Below are 19,599 nucleotides of genomic sequence, written 5' to 3'. Positions count from 1 at the left end.
AGAGATCTATGGATACATATCTCAACACCCATATGAAACAGAACTGTAAACAGATTTTTCTTTATGGATATCTTACAAATCACTATCACTTGTCATATAGTATTTCATAACTCTTTTTCATTTATTCTCTCTGGCTGTCCATCATATAATGTTCACATAGAAACTAGCTGTCAATAGGAATATCATTCAGAAGAATTATAATTTCTTGCAAAAATCTGTCACAAAAAGAGGTTGCACATTTAAATTCCAGTGTTGTTATGGCAACGTCAGTGGCCAAACAGCCACATTTACTGCTGCAAATACATTCAAACATGCTGTTGACATGTAAAGCAGTGGCAACTATGCCACCATTTCAGCTGACTTTTTCTCAGAAATACTGTCACATAACATCCATATATTTCAGTGCTAGGTTGATGCTTAGCTAAGCTAACTGTGAAACACTTTAACTGACAGGACTTCGGATCAAATGTGTACTGTAAGGTAGCTTCTAGCTTCATGTCGAACAGTAAGTCAACATTTCCCAGAGAGCTTTCTTTGAAATCACCAGATAACGCTAAAAAACATTACATTTAGATTATATGACAAAGTGTTTATTTAATATATCTGGCTAGCTATAGCTGCTTGCTAACGGTTTAGCTTACCCCCGCGATTCAAAGTAACGTCAACGTAGCTGTAATTTATGCTTTGCTTACATGTTCGCATTACTTGGAAGTTTACTGACATTTACATACCTTGTTTACCTGGCTCAAGTGATTGCTCTGGGGTTGTTGTGTGAGCCACCACTTTAAAATTGTCGTATTTTTTAAGAAAATGTTTTCTTATGTCCATCTTCAAAAACTCTGAGTCCGACTGACAGTTTATTTTAAACATTGTCACAGCTCACATGATAGGTACCTGTCAGCCAATAAGACAGATGTTTATTTCCATTCAACTCTCTGGCTGGTCTGGCCTCTGTTGCATTCACTGAACACGGGAAATTACAATCCTGCCGTCCTCTCTTGTGTCATGATGAGGTTCAGGTAAAGCACGGTTAATGTATTATATTATTGACTCAATAATATAATACATTACTTTGAGAGTAGGCAATCTAGGCATATTAACACAATTAATTAAACATACTTATCACGGCGACGGTGTACTGAGATTTATTTATTTTTTAAATTAAACATTTAAAAATTTTTTTTTTTTTTTGCTAGGGGGCCCCTTAGTGGCTGCGGGGCCCTAAGCGGCCGCTTATGTCGATTAATGGGTCGGGCCGGCTCTGCATATATAAATAAAGAATAAATGAACACATCCAAAGTACAGAAAAAAGAAGAAAAAAAAGACACTATTCCTTCCCAACTAGTTCCTCGAAGAGCTTGAGGAATTTGGCGGAGGCTTCCTCCGAGGCTGCCTGCTGGCGGTTGAAGCGGTCCTCCTCCTTGTCCGCCTCTGCCTCCAGGAACTGTAGCAAAGCGCTTTTTCTTTTTTTTCGGGGAGGGGGACCAGCAGAGGTGGATGGCTCAACACACTCCTGGCTGTCCGAGCCAGACTCTGTGGCCTCCTCATCCTCCACTGTGGCCTGGCTCTGGACAGCCTCAGTGGATGTTGAGCCACTGCCAGAAGCCACAGCAGCAGTGGCCGAGTCCATCAGGGTGGGAGGGTCGATGGATGGCCTCCCACCGATGGCCTCATGCATGGCCGTAAAATACGGATATGTTCCCAATCCAGGAAAATGTCACTCACTCCCAGGCTTTCTTGGCAGTGTGCCTTCGGCCAGTAAAAAGGTTATCGTTCTCGACCCTCACTTTGATTAGGGTCAGAGCGTCTTGCTCTGTCCCTGTGAAAAGACAAAGTAAAAGGTGTAGCTTAAAACTGTTGGAAGATTTACAGACTGTAATGAGCGATGGATTCTAGTGTACAACATAGCCCAAACCAAATGATGGTGCTGAATGCTAAACAAAGTTCTGGTTGATTTAACACTCTTACAAACAAATTAACGTTTGCACTTTTAAACATCATGGCATGCTGTAGCAGGATTGGGTGTAGTTAAAATGTGGATAAAAACATAAAGAATATCAGGTGAAATGTCAATAAGGAATGCGGTTAGAGGGCTCTAACTGCATACAGACGGTCGGAGTTGGATCGCGCATTTCACTTCTTAAATAACTAATGCAACGTATCATTATCAACACTTACATTTATGCATTGCTCCCGCCATGGTTTTGAAATGATTCCAGCGGTGTGTCACGCCTATTTTATACCCAACGTTCCCGGAAATGCATCAGCGAAGGAGCCGCGAAGGACCGTGGAGGACCCATCAGTGTATCCTCGGTTATAGCTCCTCCAGAGAGCCTCCTCGACGCTCGATCCTCGGTCCTCGAAGTGTATTTAGAGAAATGAGATGTCCTTCAACATGGCGCGCTGAAATTCATTTCCGGGTCACTACCGGAGGACAGAGGAGTCGAGGAGTCGAGGAGGGGGATTTGACGAAATGAGAAAAGGCCCCTGTCTTGTTTTCCTCCTTGTGCATTGTCTGGTCCCTCTCCTTGTGTTTTTCCTCCCTGTCGTTAGTGTCCCTGGTGTGTCTAATTGTCTGATTGTGTTCACCTGTAGCCCTTGTGTTTCTCCTCCACTGCCCGGCTGTTTCTCGTCTTGTGATTACCCCTCCCTCTATTTAGTCTTGTCTCTTCCAGTGTTCAGTGTTGGTTCGTCTTTTGTTTGTGACTGAGTTCACCGGTGAGTGTTCTGTTTTGTCCAAGTTATTATTTTATCCTTGAAATAAAGTCAATATCAGTGTAATCTGCATTTGGTTCCTGCTTGCTTCGCCCACCGTAACAGTACCAACCAACCAACCAAGAAATGGACCCAGCAGATGATCCATTTGAGGTGGAATTACAACATTTTCCCTTTTATTTGGCTTGCTGCTATGATTGGTGGAAGGGAGCGTCCAGTGTTCTGCAGAAGGAGGCCGCTCTGGTAGAGGCGCACCGGTTGGCTATGGAGAAACCAGGCTTGGTGAAATTCTTACCTGGCTGGATTTTGAACTCCCTCTCAGTGTGTGATTTCCAGCCTGCTGACTACAAACGACTCGGTGTGTTCCGTCCGGAGTCAACCCCTGCTTCTTCCCCATGTCCTGCTCCTGTTCAGGAGCTGTTCTCGGGAACTCATCTGGCTTTCGGAGGTCCACGGAGCCTCCAAAAGGCTCCTAAGAGAAGGAGTCGCAAGTCCAGGCTAGCAGCCCGAGCCCCAAGAGCCGTGTCCTGTCGGCATACCGGCCGACTCCAGTACCTCGTCTCCTGTTGGCTCTCCAGCCGACGCCAGCTCCCCGAGTCCTATCGGCGTACCAGCCGTCTCAAGTCACCTCTCCAGTTCCCTCTCGAGTCCCCTCTCGAGTCTCTTCTTGAGTCCCCTCTCGAGTCTCCTCTCGAGTCCCCTCTCAAGTTCCTTCTCAGGTCCCCTCTTGAGTCTGTTCTCGAGTCCCCTCTCGAGTCCCCTCTCGAGTCCCCTCTCGAGTCACCTCTCGAGTTCTCTCTCAAGTCTCCTCTCCAGTTCCCTCTCGAGTTCCATCTCAAGTCCCCTCTCCAGTCCCTACTCGAGTCCCTTCTCTTGTCCCTACTCAAGTTCCTTCTCTTGTCCCTACTCAAGACCCCACTCAAGTGCCGTTGGAGGTTCCGCTGGGGGTCCTGCCAACTCCATGTCCTGTCCCGTTGGGGTCCCGCCGACTACTCTTCTGCCGGGGGTCCTGCCAACCCTATCTGTGCCGTTGGAGGCCCGGCCGACTGCTCTCCTGCCGGGGGTCCTGCGAACTCCATGTCCTGACCCGTTGGAGGTCCCGCCGACTACTCTCCTGCCGGGGGTCCTGCCAACCCTATGTACACGGACCACAATTGCGGTAAGCATGTTGTAACTTCCGGTTGTTGTTGTCATCTCCGGGTATCCCGTGTGCCTGTTCTGTTGCTGTTAGCTTATTATCTTAAACTTAATCGATCGTTTTAAAACTCTTGATCACGGCAACTGCCTGACGTTGTAATCACACGTTACTACAGCTTAAGCACTCACAACTCTCCTTCTCTTAGCGACTGTAACTCCACAGTTGCCTACACTCTTTTCGGGTTTGCTAACGGTAGCTACTTTAGCTTGATTGCTAGCCATGGCTCTTTCCCCACCCCCGGTGCTATTTCCTGCTCTAACTGTCTCATGTTTGGTTACTTCCCTACCTCCTTCACTCAGGGTTCCCGCGGGGTCTTAAAAAGTCTTAAATTTGATAATATGAATTTAAGGCCATAAAAAGGTCTTAAATATGATCAAAAAAATAAGGAAGGTCTTAAATATGATTTAGAAGGTCTTAAAAATGATCGGATTTGAAAGGTACTTCTGTGTTGCAATCGCGTCTAAATGTGTTTTGGCGGAAATGTCCGGGCCGCAAAGTAACCAGTACGGTAATAGCCTTTCAGTTCCCCCCAAATTTGTATTGAAATAAATTAACATGGAACCAGTAATCATTAACTTTGTTTCCCCCGGCCCCTTATCGGAGAACACCCAGCTAGTAACCTAACAGCCAAGCTTCAGCTAGCGGCAGTCAGAAATTCAGGTATCTTCGAATCGATTTGCAAATAAATATGGGGAAGTGTAAGTTCAACCGTATTTGGTTGGAAAACATCGAATTTAGTGCTTAGTCGAAACGAGTGGAGGGGAACGTGTTTGAAGCCTGCTGCACCTTTTGCAAAATAAATTAGCGTTTGTTTTGCTAATGTAGCGTTAGCTAGTACAGCGTTACCTAGTGCAGCAGCTCCCGCAACAACACCGGGGGACCTCCGGGCGACGTCAACCCTAAAAGCGGAGGTGCTGACGCTAAATACCGTAGTTAAACACCAATCATACAACAGCAACGATGAAAGATTTTAGCCACGGCAGCAGAGCTCTGAATATAGCTCTTGTCACACACACACACACACACACACACACACACACACACACACACACACACACACACACACACACACACACACACACACACACACACACACACACACACACACACACACACTATGGCTGCTCGATTATGGCAAAAATCACGTTAGAAATCACGATTATTTTGGTCAATAATTGATATCACGATTATTAAATATGATTATTCATTGACTTTGAAAGCATCCATTTATTGAACTTTAAAACAAATAATCATTTGAACAGTATCTTTTTAACTGTTGGTTACCCTGAACGTATAATTTAACGGAAAAACCTATACAAAAATAAATTAAATAAATGATAATATCAAAATAATAAATACCAATAAACAAGATCAGTAAATATTTTGGAGCGCACTTCCACAAGCTACTAAACCTATATAAATATGATAAATAGAAATAAATTAGACTAAAATTAATTAGATCAAATATGTTGCAGTGCACTGTCACAACCTAGCAAAGCTAAATTATCGTTTTTCGATTATGTTGTTTTCGTATTTGTGGCAGGCCAAAATCGTAATTGCAATTAAAATACGATTAATTACACAGGCACACACACATACACACTTTTTGTCTAACACGCTAACACAGTTCTGTGTACTGTTAATTTCTTATGTTGAACATGAATTAATTTACTTTGTAAGTAATTATGGGACATATTTATTCTTTCATAGCAATTTTCCTTCATACTTTCTTGCCGTGAAATAGGTCTTAAATTCTATTCAAAGTGGTCTTAAAAAGGTCTTAAAAAGTCTTAAATTTGAGTTGGCGAAACCTGCAGGAACCCTGTTTACTGGTACCGATACATGTGTTAAATGTAGTATAGTTGTTATGTTGGAGGCGGGAATCATAGCCATAGAAGCCCGGCTCCGCATCTTAGAAAGTAACTCAGCTACAGTAAAGCCCATGTTAGCCGGTGCGGACCGGCAAAAGGTAGCTCCTCTTAGCCGTCCCCCGGCAACTCCCGAGCAGCAGGGAGATTGGGTGACTGTTCAGAAGGGGCATAACGCGAAAGCCGCAGGTCCCCACCAACCCGTTCACGCATCTAGCAGATATTCCCCACTCAGCGAGACACCCGCTGAGAAGCCAACTCTGGTTATTGGTAGCTCTATTATGAGACACGTGAATTTAGAGACCGAAGCCTCCACAGTCACATGCATTCCGGGGGCCAGAGCGGGCGACGTTGAGGCGCATCTTAAACTGCTGGCTAAAAATAAACGTAAATACCGTAGGATTGTTATTCACGCCAATCAGAATGCACCAAACTTAATGTGGCGTCGGTGTGTCGTTATGGTAAAACAATGTCGGACACCGTAATCTTCTCTGGTCCCCTCCCCAATCTGATCAATGATGACATGTATAACCGCATGTCATCATTTCAGCGCTGGTTGTCTTGGTGGTGCCCAGCAAACAATGTGGGCTTCGTAAATAATTGGACAGCCTTCTGGGGAAAACCTGGTCTGATTAAGAGAGACGGCATTCATCCTACTTTGGAAGGTGCAAATCTCATTTCGGCAAACATTTCAGGGCTTTGTGGACTTAATCCATGACAAACTGGAGTTGAGACCAGGAGGCGGAGTCACAGTCTTACAAGCTTCTCTGCGCTCTCTCCTAGGCAGTCATCCATAGGAATCCCGACCCCAATAAAATACCCAATATTAACGGTGTGTGTGTCTGCCCAAGGACAATTTAAGGTAAAACCTAATAGAGGTGTCATACATAATAACCTAATAAAAGTAAATGTAACAACTACTACAGTGCAACAAAACAGGAAGATTAAATGTGGTCTCTTAAACATAAGATCTCTAGCATCTAAAGCAATATTGGTAAATGATTTAATATCAGATTATAATATTGATATGCTGTCTCACTGAAACTTGGTAGAGACATGAAGAATATGTCAACATAAATGAGGCCACTCCACCCAGCCATGTCAATACTCATATTGCCTGAGGCACGGGCCGAGGAGGTGGAGTTGTAGCAATCTTTGACTCAAGTTTACTTATCAATACTAAACAAAAATTTAATTATACCTCCTTTTGAAAGCCTCGTTTTAAGTCTTATGCATCCGACCTGGAAAACTTTGCAGCCAATCTTATTTGTTACAGTGTACCGTGCACCAGGTCCTTATTCAGAATTCTTATAAGAATTCTCTGAGTTTTTATCAGCTTTGGTAGCCTACTTAAAACAGATAAAGTAATTATCGTAGGTGACTTTAATATTCATGTTGACGATGATAAAAATAGCCTTACTGTTGCATTTAACTCTATATTAGATTATGTTGGTTTCTGTCAGAGTGTAAATAAACCAACCCACTGCAATAATCACACTCTCGACCTTGTTTTGACTTATGGTATTGAAATTGAGCAACTATTAGTTGAACCGCATGATCCTGCTTTATCAGACCATTTCTTAGACCCTCCAGAAAAACGCGGGCAAAAATCCTTGATTATGCGGGCTAAATTCCTTGATTATGCGGGCTAAATTCCTTGATTATGCGATTAAACATGCAGGGTTTTATGTGATTTTATGCGGTGAAACTGCGGGAAGTTGCGAAATATGCGGAAAGTTGCGAAATATGCGGGAAAAAATTATCGATATTTAAAAAAATATTGGGCTGTCTTATTTATTCTCTCTCACACACAACCTGCCACTAACGTTAAACCTCTTTACTATTCAATTAAACACATTCAATGTTTATTTATTGTAAAAGCAATTGGGCTATTTTAATCTCACGCACACACACACACACTTCTCCGCCTCATTCTGTTTTCATTTACTCGTTCGTTATCTGCAGCTTCAATCTTGTAGGCTACTCACCTCGTTTCTTGTAGCCCTCGAAAGGGTTTTGGAGGTTGATGCCTCGTGAACGTGAGTTGTTTGGCTTTCTTGTCCGCAGCAGCAGAAAGCATTTTCGAATGTTTGAATGAATCAAAGCGGGTCGTCACCGTCGATTTTCTCTTATGCTCCAACACACAGTTGCACGGGGTGCAGAATAGTTTCCCCCCACTCTTTGCCCGGTCTTTAGTAGAAATGTTCGTCGGTAAATGAGATGGATTAGATATTTTCATTTTGGTGTTTTCTCTATCGTGTGAGCTCCACACGTTCACTCTATACAGTGTTGTTTACATTCTGTGATGCGCGAGCTGATGACGTCACGTCAAGACGAGTTAACTTTTTTTCTCTCAACTTTGTGTGGAAAAATGCGGGGATTATGCGGCCTTTTGATAAATATGCGGCCTTTTAGAAATCTGCGCCATTTTGCTGATTATGCGGTAAATTCTGCGATCGCAGAATCGCGTTTTTCTGGAGGGTCTAATTTCTTAGTAACTTTTGAAGTACTGTTACTCGACTACAAAGCATTCGTCAAAAGCTCCTGCAACAGAAACCTATCTGTTTGTGCTATAGCCAAATTTAAGGAAGAGATTCCACCAATACTTAACTCGATAGCATGTCTGCATGTAAGGGAGGAAACTTATACAAAATGTACACCACCCCAAATTGATCATGTTGTTGATAGTGCTACAGATGCGCTGCAAATAAAATTAGACTCTGTTGCTCCTTTGAAAAAGAAGAAAATAAAACAACATAGATTAGCTCCATGGCATAATGCCGAAACTCGCAAAATAAAGCAAAAGTCGAGACCACTTGAAAGGATATGGCGTTCCACTAAACTTGAAGAATCTCATTTAATTTGGCATATTACTCTCAATGAATATAAGAAAGCACTGCGTAAAGCGAGAGCAGCATACTACTCTTCATTAATAGATGAGAATCAGAATAATGCAAGATTTCTTTTCAGCACTGTAGCCAGGCTGACAGAGAGCCACAGCTCGATTGAGCCTTCTATTCACATAGCACTACAGTAGTAATGATTTGATGTGCTTTTTTAATGATAACATTTTTACTCTTAGAAACAAAGTTAATGACCTCTTGCCTTTGACCAGTATAGTATTATCAACAGCTCCCGGAAACGTAAGTTCTAATATTACACTAGAAAGTAAACTAGAATGCTTTTCAGCCATAAACCTTGAACAATTAAATTCAATGATTCTCTCTTCTAAACCATCAACGTGTATCTTAGACCCGATTCCAACTAAGCTGTTAAAATAAGTTTTTCCATTAATTAGCACTTCTTTATTAAATATTATGAATATTTCTTTATTATCAGGCTATGTTCCACAATCATTCAAAGTAGCAGTGATAAAACCGCTTCTTAAAAAGCACAACCTCGATCCAGAGGTTTTAGCCAACTATAGACCTATTTCTAATCTTCCGTTCCTCTCAAAAATTCTTGAGAAAGCAGTCGCAAAACAGCTGTGTGATTACTTAAAAAAACTATGATTTATTTGAAGATTTTCAGTCTGGCTTTAGAACACATCATAGCACAGAGACAGCTCTGGTTAAAGTCACAAATGGCATTCTAATAGCCTCAGACAAGGGACTTGTCTCTATTCTTGTTTTGCTCGATCTCAGTGCTGCATTTGATACTATTTGATTTGATTCAATTCTCTTTGGTTCTCTAGCCCCTCATGCTATAATCATGTGTATTTTCTCCATTCCTGTTCATGTGTCCTCTCGCAATTATCACTGGCCCCGTGTATCTCCTAATCGATTTAACCGGCCTGCTCTTGTCTATCCCACATGCTCCACTGAGATCCAACATCTCATTTCTGGGGGCCTGTGGAACTGCCAGTCAGCTGTTCCTAAGGCTGACTTCATCTCTGGCTACGCTTCCCTGCAGTCTCTGGATTTCCTTGCTCTCACGGAGACCTAGATTACTCCATCCAACACATCCACCCCAGCAGCTCTCTCCACAGCATATTCCTTCTCCCATACACCCAGACCCTCTGGCAGAGGAGGTGACACTGGTCTCCTGCTCTCTCCCAACTGGAGCTTTTCCCTCTTCAAGCTACCTAACTTCACTCCTTCCACCTTTGAATTCCATGCCGTCACAGTAACCCATCCTATACAATTAACAATTGTTGTTCTCTACCGTCCACCAGGCGCCTTTGGAGACTTCTTGGAGGAATTAGATCATCTCCTCTCACACATCCCTGAAACTGGCCCTCCCGCTGTACTTCTCGGAGACTTCAACCTCCAGACAGGGAAGATAGACGAACTAACATCTCTGTTAACCACCTTTGCTTTCTCACTGTCTCCATCCCCACCAACTCATAAAGCTGGCAATGTCCTTGATCTCATATTCTCAAGGAACTGCACTACTTCTACCTCTCTGTAAACCCGCTTCACACATTCGATAATTTCTTCATTTCATTCTCTCTACCCCTTTCCAAACATAACAACCTAATCTCTTCTAATTCTGCTCCTGTCCGCCGCAACCTTCGTTCCCTCCCCCCCTCTACCTTTGCCTCATCGGTGCTCTCAGCCCTCTCTTCCTCTGATTCGTTCCAACTCCTGCCTCCAAACTCTGCTGCAGAAACTCTCCTCTCTACTCTCTCATCCTCTCTGGACTCTCTCTGTCCTCTCACATCTCGGCCGGCTCGTCAGTCCCCTCCTGCTCCCTGGCTAAATGACGCACTGCGGGCTAATAGAACCATCCTTCGGGCAGCAGAGCGGAAATGGTGGAAATCCAAACACCATGATGACCTCCTAACCTATCAGGCTCTCCTCTCCTCTTTCTCTGCTTCAGGCAAAAAGCACTTTCTTTCAAGATAAGATCCAATCTTCCTATTCCAATCCCCAAAAACTATTTTCTATCTTCTCCACCCTCTTGGATCCCCCCAAAGCCCCTCCTCCCTTCTGTCAAGCGACTTTGTTAACCACTTTGAAAAAAAGGTTGATGATATTCGCTCTTCTTTTTCTGACTCACCTTTACTCACTGCTGGGTCACCAGAACCTCCTTTCACCCACACACTGACCTCCTTCTCCTCTCTCTCTCCAAGTGAGGTTCTTACCCTCATTACCTCTGCCCGTCCTACCACCTGTCCTCTGGACCCTATCCCCTCAAACCTCCTTCAAACTATCGCTCCTGATATTCTACTGTTTCTCAACCATTTCATCAACACTTCTCTAACTTCCGGTCACTCTCCAAACAGTCTCAAGGAGGCAAGAGTAAACCCTCTCCTAAAGAAACCCACTCTCAACCCGTCTGATGTTATAAACTACAGGCCTGTCTCTCTCCTCCCGTTCCTGTCTAAAACACTTGAACGCGCTATCTTTAAACAACTCTCCTGTTATCTCCATCAGAACAATCTTCTGGATCCGCACCAGTCTGGTTTCAAGGCAGGTCACTCAACAGAAACTGCTCTCCTTGCTGTCTCTGACGAACTGCACACGGCTAAAGCAGCATCCCTCTCCTCTGTCATCATCCTTCTGGACCTGTCTGCTGCATTAGACACGGTGAACCATCAGATCCTCCTTCGCACTCTCCAAGAACTTGGAGTTTCAGGCACTGCACTTTCCCTCCTCACCTCATACCTCAAAGACCGCACCTACAGGGTTACTTGGAGAGGGTCAGAGTCCGACCCTTGTCAATTAACTACAGGGGTCCCTCAGGGCTCTGTTCTTGGTCCCCTCCTCTTCTCCTTGTACACAAACTCGCTCGGGTCTATCATTAGCCCGCATGGTTTTTCATACCACTGCTACGCTGACGACACCCAACTAATTCTGTCATTTCCCCGCTCAGAGACCCAGGTCGTCGCACGCATCTCTGCTTGCCTAGCAGACATCTCTCGGTGGATGTCTGCTCATCACCTCAAGCTCAACCTTGACCAGACTGAACTGCTTTTCCTTCCGGGAAAAGATTGTCCCACTCTTGACCTAACAATCAACATTGGCACCTCTGTTGTTTCCCCGACTCAGACTGCAAGGAATCTGGGTGTGATCCTAGATAACAAACTGTCCTTCACTGCAAACATTGCTGCTGCAGATACACGCTTTACAACATCAGGAGGATACGTCCCCAGTTGACCCAGAAATCAGCGCAGCTTCTGGTCCAGACTCTCGTCATCTCACGCCTAGACTACTGCAACTCCCTCCTGGCTGGTCTACCTGCATGTGCCATCCGACCTCTGCAGCTCATCCAGAATGCAGCGGCTCGTCTGGTCTTCAACCTTCCAAAATTCTCCCACACCACGCCGCTCCTCCGCTCCCTTCACTGGCTTCCAGTAACTGCTAGAATCCACTTCAAGACACTGGTACTTGCGTACCATGCTGCGAATGGATTTGGCCCTTCCTACATCCAGGACATAGTTAAACCGTACACCCCAGCACGTGCACTCTGCTCTGCATCAGCCAAACAGCTCGCTGCACCCGCACTGCGAGGGGGACCCAAGTTCCCATCAGCAAAAACTTGTGGGTTTGCTATCCTGGCTCCAAAATGGTGGAATGAGCTCCCCATTGAAATCAGGACAGCAGAAAGCTTACACATCTTCCGGCGCAGACTGAAAACTCATCTCTTTAGACTCCACTTCGAGCGATTGAATTACTAACAAAGCACTTACAGATGTAGCGATTCATTTCAGACAGTTTGAAACGCGAGGGCCGTGATTGGTACGTGATCTGCCCTCGCTCAAGGGAAAACCTCCAGCTTGACTTGAGACCGCCCCCGTGATAGATAAATGTAATTATAATGAAGCCAGCTGCAATGGATCATTGATCCACCAGGGGGTGCAGTGGGGTTCCACACTGGAGCTCATGTTAAATAAAGTCAGATACAGTACGCTGGATGTACAGCGGAACTTTGTTAAGATCCATATTTCACGGATATCATACTCTGTGCTAAATAAGAGACATGTAATCATTTACAAAACATCACCATGTTGTTATTTAACAAAATAATGTTGTTTAGTCGAAAAAAACGAACGGGAGGAAATGCAGCCCGGCTCTCGATTTTTAATCCAAATTGAATCATCATCTTCACCACGATCATTTATGTTTATGTTCACCGAATTGAAATGAAATCACTGACACATATGAATATACTGTATTCAACTTCATTAAAACGTTATTAACGTGCCTAAACTCAGTAATTCACTAAAAATATTTATATTTCAATGGAGCCTCGTCGGCAGATCAGGATCCCAACGCGCAGCGGAGGGATATTGGTCCGCATGACGGGTGTTATTTTCCCCATAAGGAACAAGACGCTGCAAATTATCCCGCTTATTACATGGCCACATTCTCAACAAAGTAACGACATGACTCCCAGTATTAATTTAAAGGCTTTTCTGGATTTAGAAAATGTTTTTATTGATTTAAAAAATAGTTGTAGGTCTTGATTTAAATTGACATGCATCCGCTAAGAAAAATTGTCCGTTGTTACCGTTTTTTAAACAGTGTGAATGAAACGGCATTTCTCTCCCCCCTCCCCCCCTGATCTTTCTTCTCCAGCAGCTAAATTAACTGTAGGTTACTCTGAGTGACCATAGACTGTATGTGACAAGCTTATAGTTAGTGACGTAACAACACCATAAAAGCTGGTGGGTTGAAAGCAATACGGGAGGTAAAAATAACTAGAATAATTGTGATTTATTTATTGTTGCTTTTATGTTTTTAGGTATAAAATGTTATGTAATTCAGGCTTATAGTTCATCCTTCTCTAAAAGCCTTCAACAATGACAATATTCATTGTAATTTAATAAATCCTTCCAACACACATTGTAAAAAATTGCCTACTGTAAGTTAAGAAATCATTCCAATATGTACATCTTCTGATGTAACAACAATAACATTATAAATAGTAACATAGCTGAACATGGTATTGCACATTTAGCTTTGAGTGTTACTGACCTGAGATGTTTTTATTACATGAATTAAGGTGACTGAGGCTTTGGGATGCAAACTCATCTGTATGAAAAAGGTGACAAGGATCCGAGCCTCCGGCTCCCCCACCCCACGGAATATCGGCTTTAAAATGAGGAATAACAGAGGATTTCAGCAGTCAGAACAACTAAAGCAGCAGTGTTAACAGAAATGCCAAAGAGTCACATCTAATATAAATATAAAAAAGCATTTATTTTAATTGTGTAGCAGTCAGTTTATAATTTTGGCAGCACTGTTGAGCATTTTGAAAATGTATTTTCATGCCTCTGTGCAAGGCTTAGTCTTTCCACATGGTGTAAAGTAACTAAGTTCATAAACTCAACAAGTACTATACTTGGGCACAATTTTGAGAAACTTGTACTTTATTGAAGTATTTCAATGTTTTGCTACTTTGTTCTTCTATTCCACTACAGTTCAGAGGTACATGGTGTACTTCTTCTCCCCTACTTGTATTTAACACCTTTAGTTACTTCACAGATGTGGATGAATGATGTGAAATATAATCAAGTGTTAAATCAGACTTTAGTTCCACCTGGAGTAAATCCACAAGCTAACCTGCAGTATACAAAGTCATTCAAACTAGCTGCACCTTTACCAGCTTTGAGAACACTTTCATGATCAATCATTATAAAACATATCATATATATTATTCTGAAATGGACCAATCTGTACAATGACTACTTTTACTGTCGCTACTTTCACTATATTTTGATGAGAATACTTTTCTACTTTCACTTGAGGAACATTTTGAAATACAGGACTTTTACTGTAACAGAGTATTCCTACACTCTGGTACTTCTACTTTTACTCAAGTACAAGATCTGAGTACTTCTACTTTTACTCAAGTACAAGACCTGAGTACTTCTACTTTTACTCAAGTACAAGAACTGAGTACTTCTACTTTTACTCAAGTACAAGATCTGTGTGCTTCTACTTTTACTCAAGTACAAGACCTGAGTGCTTCTACTTTTACTCAAGTACAAGATCTGAGTGCTTCTACTTTTACTCAAGTACAATATCAGTGGCGGCCGGCCCATAGGGGCGCTAGGGGCGCCGCCCCACCTCTTACCACATACAAAAAAAAATATTTAAAAAGAAATTAAATTAAAAAGATTTTTTTCTGAAAAATATGTATTTAAAAAATATATTTATTTTTTATTTTTAATGAACAAGGTAAATATCATACAATTGGTATCAGTAAAATGTGTAATCTACAATAAAATCTTGTTTAAAATTGTGTTACGATGTCTAAAGTTACTGATAAGTCACATGTTTCCTGCCTGGCCTTGCCCTTGGCATTAGTTTATCATTACGGGGCGCTGCCCCCGAGCCAAACAACAGCAACCAGCACGTTGCAAAAGTCGCAATAGTAAACTGTGCTGCCGAAACATAATTTCAGCCAATCAGCGCCATCAAATATTTTGGTCACGAGGGCGCTCACTCGGCGCCCACGTTGCTTATGTGCGTTGACGTGAGTTGTTTTTTAGACTCGTGAGGAACTGGGGTAGTATCTATAGTAACGCAGTGCCGTGACGTCATCTTCAATGAGCTCCCCAGAAAAACAACAAAGCCGTTAGCTCTTAGCACTCAGAGCTCACAGCTCTTCATATCTGTTCAGAAACTAGACAAAAGTTAAACAAGTACAAACCACATACTGTCTGTGTCATGGCGAATACAGTCGCTGGTTTATTTATGTCTGTATAGGCCGTTGTTGTTGTGGACGGTCGGAGCATTTACAACGTTAACTTAGCCAAATCTCCATTAGAAAACACGCATTTTAAAAGGTTTTTCGCCTGCCGTCTGTCTGCAGACTTGTCAAAGCCTTAATTCATGGTTTTTACTATCCGGTATCAGTATGTTGTTACTTCGGCATCATTTTGAAACGTGTATTACAATTAAATCACGGTCAAATATGTTCATCTTGTTGTAGTTGTAGCCCCCTTGACAGCGATTCTCTCTCTAGTTTAGACTGCGGTCAAGCCAGCCTCCACTCGGAAAAACCTATTCAAGCCAGCCCTCACGTGATATTGCGGTGCGCGAATATCCTATGCATTACGGTAGAGTCAAAATAAATCCTCCCTCTGTGTTTAGATGAGAATAAAACAAAAATTGTCCAGTATCAAAGACTAATTTCCCTTCAGGGTGATAGCAGGACATCCCATCTAGTCACTCAGAAAAAATCAGGACATTCTGATATACGGTTTCAAAATAAATAAAACCATGACAAGTAGCACTTGAAATGTTTGGCTCTATGAAACCTGATGTACTTATATGATTCTGTTTTCTTCAAGGTTGTATCTTCCTGGTTGAATGCACTTATTGTAAGTCGCTTTGGGTAAAAGCGTCAGCTAAATGCCATGTAATGTAATGTAATGTAATAATACTATCGACCATGAAATCCTATTGCAAAGACGAGAGCACTTAGTTGGCATTCAGGGAACTGCTTTAGGCTGGTTTAGGTCCTATCTATCTGAACGCTCTCAGTTTGTACGTGTCAACGTTGAATCTTCCACGCAAACCAAAGTTAGCCATGGAGTGCCACAGGGCTCAGTGCTCGGACCTATTTTGTTCACATTATATATGCTTCCGTTAGGCAATATTATAAGGAATCATTCTGTAAACTTTCATTGTTATGCGGATGATAGTCAACTATATTTATCAATCAAGCCTGATGAAATTAATCATCTAAATAAAATTCAAGACTGTCTCAAGGACTTAAAAACGTGGATGACCTTACATTTTTTGATTTTAAACACGACCAAAACTGAAGTTATTGTACTTGACCCAAAGAATCTACGAAACAAGTTATCTAAAGATATACTAACTATGGATGGCATTAATTTGGACTCCAGTGAGACTGTAAGGAATTTTGGTGTTATATTTGATCAGGATTTATCCTTTAACGCCCACATAAAATCAATTTCAAGGACCGCCTACTTCCATCTACGTAACATTGCAAAAATCAGGCATATCTTGCCTCAAAACGATGCAGAGAAACTAGTCCATGCATTTGTTACTTCAAGGCTTGATTATTGTAACTCCTTCTTATCAGGGTGTACCAAGAAGTCAGTCAAGTCGCTTCAGCTGATTCAAAATGCTGCAGCTCGTGTACTAACCAGAGTTAGGAAAAGGGACCACATTACTCCTGTTCTGGCTGCCTTAAACTGGCTCCCGATAGAACACAGGATAGAATTTAAAATTCTTCTTCTCGCTTACAAAGCCCTTAATGGGCAGGCGCCATCTTACCTTAAAGAACTCATTATACCCTACTGTCCTACTAGGGCATTGCGTTCCAAGAATGCAGGGTTGTTGGTTGTTCCTAGAGTCTCTAAAAGTACAATGGGAGCCAGAGCCTTTTCTTATCAAGCTTCACTTTTTTGGAATCAGCTTCCAGTTTGTGTTCGGACGGCAGACACCCTATCCGTTTTTAAGAGTGCGCTTAAGACCTTCCTTTTTGATAAAGCTTATAGTTAGGGCTGATTAGATTCAGCCCCTAGTTTTGCTGATATAGGCTTAGTGGCTGCAGGCGATTAAACGTGTGGACTGGAATGAGGACATAATCAAAAATGCTCGCGTCTGCAGCGCCCACTTTATATCAGGTAATGAGGTTATCTAGCCTACTCTTTGATTTAACGGGAGAGCCTTGTTTACATTAGTGATTGTCTGTATGATGTAGAATAATAATCAAATGCAGCTAAAGTTTGATAAGCTGGCGTTAGATTTGCCTAGTAGCTTGCTAGGCTAAACAAACGTGTTTGTGTTTTATTTTTGCAGGCGAGGCATCATTGGACTCTAGTAGTCCTGATTTTGTGCCATCTGTGTTCATGTACACAAAACAAAGCCAGAACCCAAATTCAAAGATGGACAGGTAAGATTAGAGTTGACATCCTCTCAGTCGTTTTTCGTTTTGTTTACCTCTCTTGCATAAGCTTTGGTGCCTACAGCTGCTGTTTTGAGATATGGATTAGTCTAACTATGAATTTCTGCTGTTACTGTAGGTACCATAGGAAAAGGAGGAGAGCTGACACTGCAGCAAATCAACGTGTTACTTCTGAAACTCCAGAACAAGAATGCGGCATGGATCCAGAACAAGAATGCAGCATGGATCATTGTCCTGGTATGAATATATTTATGAATATATGAATATATCATCTTACAATTAACTGATTGATTGTCAGGGTTCCCACCCTCACTGAAAGAGTCAGTGTGCTCCTAGTGTGTGTGTGCTCCTGCCAGGCCCACTGCTCCAATTGCTATGTATGTCTGTGTGTGACGTGTACACTGGCCCCTGGATGGGTCAAATGCAGAGGAAAAATCTCCCCCTGGGATCGATAATGTATCTTCTCTTCTGTCATGGAAAAGTTTTGAAAATTCATTGGTAAAAATGTGTGAGAACCCCTGAATTGTGAACTTGTTTGCATTGGTTGCAGCACATGCTAATTTTTCACTTTTCTATATTAAAGCTGAAGAGGATATCCCAGTTCCAAAGAGAGAGTACGATGATCTGAACCTGAGATACAGTCAACTTCAGGAGGAATATGTCAACCTGCGACAGGAGTTTGACACACTACGAGCAGAAAATGTAAAGCTGAAAGAGGAGCTGCAAAAATCTAGATTCTCCTACACCACTGTTAAGTGCAACATTGGACAATTGATTTTTCTCACAGCACTGACCTCTGTGGTCTTTGAGTGGCTGATTACAAAAATGATGGGCAGCGTAGAAAGAATTCACAACAAACTTACAGTAGAGGACCACCTATTGATTATATTGATGAAATTAAGGTTGGGCCTATGTAATACTGACTTGGCTTATAGATTTCAGGTATCAAAAACCACCCTATCAAATATTTTGCGGAGCTGGGTCCCTGCTATGGCCTTGATCCTCAAGCCACTCATTAAATGGCCAAGTAAGGGTGCAGTACTTAAAAATATGCCAAAAATATTCAAGCGCAACTTTAGAAGATGCTGCTGCATAATAGATTGCACAGAAATGTTCATAGCTAGACCCAGTAATCTGACTTCCAGGGCCCAGACATGGTCAAACTATAAACACAACAACACCATTACATATTTGATCTGCATCACTCCAGCTGGTGCAATTTCCTTTCTGTGTCTTGGGTGGGGTGGACGGGTTTCAGACAAGCAGATCACTAAGGAGTCAGGTTTCCTCAAACTTTTGGAGCCTAGGGATGAGGTTTTAGCAGACAGAGGATTTCTCATCAGAGATGAGCTTGCGGCATATGGTGCAACCCTTCGTATCCCTCATTTCACAAAAGGAAAGAAGCAGCTTTCTGCACAGGAAGTGGACACATCTAGATAACTTTCTCGTGTGAGGATCCATGTAGAGCGAGTTATTGGTCGGTGGAAAAACTTTAAGATTTTACAAACAGTTATTCCTTTGTCGCAGGTTGACATACTAGATGATGTTGTTATTGTATGTGGTGCCCTCACAAACCTCTGTAAGAGTGTTGTTCCCAAATGAGTTACACATAACCATGTATGACTTATAAAGTGATTTTACATTTGTAAAACATGTATATAGGCCTACTGTACTTAAAACTGAATGCATTTTAATAAACCTCCCCACATTGGCTGCCACTGGTGTGTCTAATGGTCCTTTCCCCCCCAGATTATCTCAACAATTCAGAGTGCAGTATCACATTTATTTGTAATGTTGTTACTAACAGAGTTTCATTCCATTCAGGTGCCATTAAAGTGCCACTAAACATTAACAACATAAAAAGTAGGAGTATGTACAATATATTAGAATCAAACTGGTTCTGTATGTTGTAAACAGTAAATAATAATTTTATGTCGCAAATTATCTCTATGTATACATATATAGCATTACAGAATAAAACTT

The 19,599-nt window shown here is 42.3% G+C and overlaps 1 protein-coding gene across 6 annotated transcripts in view; it reads left to right on the top strand.

The window, feature by feature from the left end:
- The window catches only part of LOC307032279 (uncharacterized protein), a 44,958-nt gene extending 25,624 nt beyond the window's left edge, over window positions 1-19,334 (top strand). The window contains exons 1-4 of one of the 6 annotated variants that reach the window (XM_079670139.1): window positions 2,736-3,874; window positions 17,511-17,604; window positions 17,735-17,853; window positions 18,200-19,334. In XM_079670139.1, coding sequence (XP_079526265.1) covers window positions 3,677-3,874; window positions 17,511-17,604; window positions 17,735-17,853; window positions 18,200-18,244 — 456 coding nt within the window. In that variant the 5' untranslated portion in view covers window positions 2,736-3,676 and the 3' untranslated portion in view covers window positions 18,245-19,334. Of the gene's footprint in view, window positions 1-2,735; window positions 3,875-13,731; window positions 14,019-17,279; window positions 17,336-17,376; window positions 17,605-17,734 lie in introns of those variants that run through there. The other 5 variants (XM_079670141.1, XM_079670140.1, XR_013806211.1 and 2 more) reach the window with 5 other exon arrangements.
- Window positions 19,335-19,599: the final 265 nt, after the last annotated feature.

This window comes from Notothenia rossii, assembly GCF_949606895.1.
Source record: "Notothenia rossii genome assembly, chromosome: 3".
Lineage (NCBI taxonomy): Eukaryota > Metazoa > Chordata > Actinopteri > Perciformes > Nototheniidae > Notothenia > Notothenia rossii.
Note: the sequence above shows the minus strand (reverse complement) of the source record. Positions and strands in the feature narration are given on the sequence as shown.